The 5,347-nt window shown below is 47.9% G+C and overlaps 1 protein-coding gene across 1 annotated transcript; it reads right to left on the bottom strand.

The window, feature by feature from the left end:
* Positions 1-1,831: 1,831 nt before the first annotated feature.
* LOC119454299 (uncharacterized) lies at positions 1,832-4,688 on the bottom strand. The gene is made up of 3 exons (XM_037716267.2): positions 4,525-4,688; positions 3,071-3,266; positions 1,832-2,293 (listed from the first exon to the last, which is right to left on the bottom strand). Exons 1-3 carry the CDS (start codon positions 4,640-4,642, stop codon positions 1,837-1,839), a joined length of 771 nt encoding a protein of 256 aa, XP_037572195.2. The 5' UTR covers positions 4,643-4,688; the 3' UTR covers positions 1,832-1,836.
* Between the last annotated feature and the right edge of the window lie 659 nt (positions 4,689-5,347).

Genomic DNA, 5,347 nt, shown 5'->3' with positions numbered 1-5,347 from the left:
CATCATCTCTCTCACAACAGTATGATGGGGAAGTCACGTTGCGCCATACTTTATTTGCGCAGCAGCCTTCGCGTCACTCAGTGGACTTCAGAAAATACTGAAATAGCGTGTTCAACGCTTGGTAAAAGTAGAGGCCGTTCCCTGTAACAATCTGTAACCACCCGCGTCACCGGCAACAGCACTCGCGTTACGCGCCATACCAGCGAAGGAACTGGGATTGCAAACAGCATTCTCACGTTGTTGCCCTCAGCAGCATGTTTCTCGGGCGTCCATTATGACGCACCATACAGTCTTACGTCATTCTCGCAAAAGTATATCCATCTATAGGAGAAGGAAGACGAGTTCACTACGTCATTCTTGTGGCCAAAACTTCCTCAGCCCTGACACACTGTTTGAACATGCAAATTCAGTGAAGAATAAGGGCGGAACAAGGCACTGAGTGTTACTTGAAATTGCGCATTGGGCAGGCACTCAAAACTCCTAGTTTGCAGAAGCTCGCAGTCGATACTGCAGTCGCAGAATACTGCAGAACAGTATAGCATTATTGGCGCACTATAGGCGCGAATAGTCTTTTACGAGGTTGTCGATAAGTATATGCAGCGCACGTGGGCAGAAGGACTACTGGTGAAGCCTTCTGTGAGATGTCATATAAGTTGGGCTCAGGGCGTTGCACGTGACACTAATGTAACATCACTCACGGTGCTTGTGAACGTAAGCAGGTGCTGTGAGTTCTCATATAGACTTTTCATTAAAAGGGTACCAGAGGAGATGTAGAGTCCAGTGTTTCCTTGATTAGCCCACGATCCAACAAGAGCTGTACTTTTACTTGACGTCACACTCATAAAAGACACACACAGTCGTGACATCACACATGTAAAAGGCAACCGCAGGGTCTGTCTCTACCACCCAGGCGTAGCTTGAAGGAGGTGATCTGCTCGTCGGCACACATCTTTCATGCAGCACCCCCAAACATTTCAGGAGCAAATGCAAATCTTCGTCACAAGATTGTTTAGAGCGTTCTGCATAGCTGTCTCGATTTGTGCGTTCTACCTAGCATCAAGCGAAGAATTGCTGTCCCTCAAAGCATTGATCAGTATCACGTCACGACGCCCCCACACATCTCCCCGCTCGCCGTCATTGTTCAACACAATTGCCTTGATTTCCGAAGATGGCTGAAATGCTGAACTGTGCTGCCGAAGTCCCAAGGAACTGCATTTTACGTCGAGTTGCATTATCTGGACGACATTGCTGAAGCCCATTACAAGCCGCCAAACTTCATCGTCTGGAAGCAGGAAATATCGATGATGGATCATAAGGACTTGAACAGCCGAGGCCTTGCGCTGACTGCAGAACGTTGTAATGAACTTTCTTGAAATAGAACGTAGCGACAAGGCACATATTAAAGTCCACGTCAACGACCTGCACATCTATTTTCAAATAGGCACACTACACGACATTGTTCAGGTGGCGTTCACGGCGTTCACTTGCCACCATAGTTGTTGCACTACGTGTACTCCATTTGAGACAATGGAATACCTCTGGTAGCCTTCAAGCTGTGTTCTTTAATGCCAGGGTCCGCTCCTAGTTTGTCACCATGCATCCGACCGCGACTCAAGTCTCCAACAGCTGCGCGCCCCAGAAGAAAATCAGCAGTCGACTTCCGTCAAAGTCGCGCTGGTTCAGTTGTTCAGACCGCCCAGAACTTCAGCGCATCGTCGACTCCACTTCGTAAGAACCGCGAGCGTTCATCATGAACTCAATTCATTGCACACAGTTCGGAAGACTCGTGGACGGTGTGACTGCGCACATAAGCACACGCGCTACACTTTTACGACGCTATCGGGGCGACAGGAAGTGTCCAGCCAGAGCCTGCGCCGTCCCGTACGCGCAAGCACCGGACGAAGCGTCCATCATCTGTGTCCTGCCATCTGTGCCGAACAGTCCTTGGTCTTGGGCCGTGGTCTGTACGACGTGCGTGAAGACTGGGCAGTTCTGGACTCCCAGGACGCCACGGGTGGAACAGTACCCGTCGGCGTCGACGAAGCCGGCGGGCGCTGACCTCCGGAAGTCGGCCGCAGCCGCGGCTGCAGCTGCAGTGCCGTAGTTGTGGTTCCGGTACAGGTGGTGGTGGTCCACGACGCCCGCATTGGTCGACATGGCGCCGGAATTGGCCGGATGTGAGCGGTCGACAGCCGCCGCGGCCATGGGACCGGCAGAGCCGTCCAGTGGGTGGTCTTCGCGGCCGAAGCAGGAACCCATCCGGAACCGGTCTTGGCCGAACTGGTCGGCAAACCTGCATGAAGGGCAAGATTAGCGTGTCTCTTAGAAACTGGCGAGAAAGAAAAAAGAAAGGCAGAGATGTTAAGCAAAGTGATTGTTCTTTCAGTTACTCTGCACTAGAAGGAAAGAGTAGCTAAGGAATGTGTGTAGGTCTAACTAATGGGAAAAAGATGGGTCTATTTGTGATCACATTTCCCGACAGCCGTTGTGAAACGCAAAATGATTGTTTTGCCTTCTAAACGGTTAATACTGTGTGTATTCTTAATCAAAGAAAACACAAGCTGCTTCAGCTTTTAGATCACACTTCCGAGAAATGCTGTCGAGGGAAAGGAAACGCGTTGTTTTTTTACAAAAGAAGTGTTAAGAACCATCACGAGCGTTCATCCTTACTCACATGAAGCGACGTTCGTTTTATCTCTTGGGCTATCGGTCTGCGTCATTTTGTCCATATTACGGTTCTTTCCTACTTTTTCACTGCTACATTTGTTCTCTTATGCGTTTACAAGTGTAAAAATTTTGATTGAGCCAGTGATGTTTTTTTTTTAAATTCATTATTCTGCTTTGTGCATTTCTATGTGCCCATGTGATATATACCACAAACTACCTACCGAATAAAGTTATTACTATCATAAGGAATCTTATATAAAAAGCAACTTGACTTTAAGCAGATTATGCCGGATTTTCTGCACGTGAGGGCTTTGTGAACGGACATTGCGTTTAGGCACTGCATTTCTTCTAATACGGCGGAGCACACGAAGAAAATTATTTCACACCGACTCGCATAACTCACCTGTGTGCGTTCCAGGGTCCGGGACAAGGCCCGTACTGTCCCCCACCGGCTGGGTTGAGCCCCAAGTGGACGTACGAGTCGACGGTCGTCATGGCAACAGCGTGAGCCGACGCCTGGGCGGCCGTGCCCGTGGCGTCTACGCCACCACCGTACTTGCACGTGGCCAGAGACCGGCTGGTGGCGCCCCCTTCATGACCTGCACATATTTTATTTTTCGCAATTAGACGAATTTTTGAAGGAACTGTCCAGCGATCTGAATTGGGAAAGTCGCCTACACAGGGGAGCTAAGTTCCAGCCATTCTAGAATCGCAGAAGCAGCTGGTTTTTTGTTTTTTTTTGTTTTTTTAAGCATTGTGACGAAGTTGGGTAACATTTGTTGACGTTTCTTTCAATTACACGGCTGCGGTCAATCAGTTTTGGAAGGGAGGATAAACGAAAAGGAGGGAAATGGGGATGGGAGAGAGTTATTAATCATCGTGGGAAGCCCATGCTGTAGCAGAGAACAGTAAAAGCGTCGCTTGCAGCATAATTAGTGGAACATTCATATGCACGATATTTAAAAATGCCACGAGGATGTCTGTGCATGGGGAGTTAGCGTAGTTTTACGCCTGCGTGTGTGCTGTGTCGCTGGCGCTGCTTCCAGATTACGCTAAGCAATTTGCATTACTTCTAACGTTTTCGACATCCTGGTTCATGTATCGGTAATCGGTATACCAAGTTAAAGGGGTGATAACAGTATAACCGGGTGAAGGTTAATTCGTTGCCGCACAGCTCTCAATTTTAGTAGATGCCATCATGCAGGGCTGCAAGAGTGTGTGGCGCAGTTCCTGGAATTACATAAAGTGACACAGTCGCAGAATTGACGTCTGAGAAATCTGCCGTGGAAGTTTCTCAGACGCATCTAAGATATTCAAGACCGGCAATCGAGATATCGCTCTTTTTATTTTGTTACAACGATGGATTGTGATAAAATTTCTGTGTTACTACGAGCCCGCATTTATTTTTATTCATGGTTGCATTGCGGCAATTCCTAGTTTCGTTAATTCTCACTCAATTCTTACTTACGCACATATAGGGTTAATCTTTCGGAAGGTTAAGCAGATGGACATCATTTAAGGAAGAAAGTTGGACTAGTTAGAATTTCGACAATGACATGTTCCAGCGCGTAAAAAAAAAAAAAAAAAACACAGATAAGATCGCAGAGAGGAAAAAAATGGACTGAACAGGTAGTTTGCTGCACCTCCCTCTGGGTGTTATCCTAGTGATGTAACCTGTTACCCGAGTGTGATTGACATATGTGAATAGGTAAATGGCGTGGGCGTATCTCAGGTGCAGTCGCGATGTTTGCTGACTTTCAGAGCACGAGGACAAAGCGCGCATTCTGTGCGAGAAAAAACAAAAAAAAAAAAACAAAACAAAACAAGAACTAACGTTTCGTGGCAGCTAACGCTCACCTCGTAACTGAGCCGCGCAGTCGATGCCCCCAGTCTGCGTCACCGAGCTGAGTGCGTCGTGAGCCAATGTGGCCGCTGTCGAGGCACCCAGGAAGCGGCCCGTAGCTGCCGCGGCCATCGCCACATGCTGCGGTGTCGTTGGAGGCGTCGGTGGGGAAGCGCACTGGCCTGCGGGGAGACAGGGGAGTAGTTTAGTCAGTCAACCAATCCTTCCATTCATCCATCCACGCATGCATGCATGCATGCATGCATGAACCAATCAATCAGTCAGTCAAAAGTGGCAAGCGTATACGTGAAGCCTTTTTGTTCTTTAGTCTCGTCTCTTCCATCAATGTGTACTGATGGAATATTGTTGTTATATTATTACAATTAATAATATATCCCTACTCATTTCATTTTTCTGCACGGGAAACTACGATCGACTCCAAAAAAACAGCACTAACGCAATACTGCTCACCGCGGTAATGTGTCGTCAGTGGGCTGGAAGAAGAAACAAGATGTAGTGGCCCTCATAAATACATCCCACAGGTCTATAAGAAAGAGCAATATTGGGCTCATTTCTTATTTATTTATTTTTGCGAAAAGAACTGTCTAGTTTAAACCTAATGCAAGGAAAAAAGGAGCGTTATGGAAGTTTTTCAGGAAGCTAGTATACGCCTTCGGTCGGGTGCCTCCGGACGACTGTACCTGCTTCTCTCTCTCCCACTTCGTTCTCAATGGGAAAAATATTGCGCCCTGACATGTTGAATAACGTCGCAAGGATTGCCCCGGCCCCGTCTTCGTTGTAGGCTGAGAAAAAACAGTCGCGCTCGAGCCCGTCCAG

This window comes from Dermacentor silvarum, chromosome 5 (genome assembly GCF_013339745.2).
Source record: "Dermacentor silvarum isolate Dsil-2018 chromosome 5, BIME_Dsil_1.4, whole genome shotgun sequence".
NCBI lineage: Eukaryota > Metazoa > Arthropoda > Arachnida > Ixodida > Ixodidae > Dermacentor > Dermacentor silvarum.
This window is presented reverse-complemented; position numbering and strand designations above follow the sequence as displayed.

Excerpts from the sequence above, each read along its gene's own strand:
- LOC119454299 (XM_037716267.2), bottom strand. The coding sequence starts at position 4,642 with ATGGCCGCGGCAGCTACGGGCCGCTTCCTGGGTGCCTCGACAGCGGCC. Across the intron at positions 3,267-4,524 it reads CTGCGCGGCTCAGTTACGAG|GTCATGAAGGGGGCGCCACC; the intron begins GTGAGCGTTAGC and ends AAATATGTGCAG. Across the intron at positions 2,294-3,070 it reads GGACCCTGGAACGCACACAG|GTTTGCCGACCAGTTCGGCC; the intron begins GTGAGTTATGCG and ends CCCTTCATGCAG.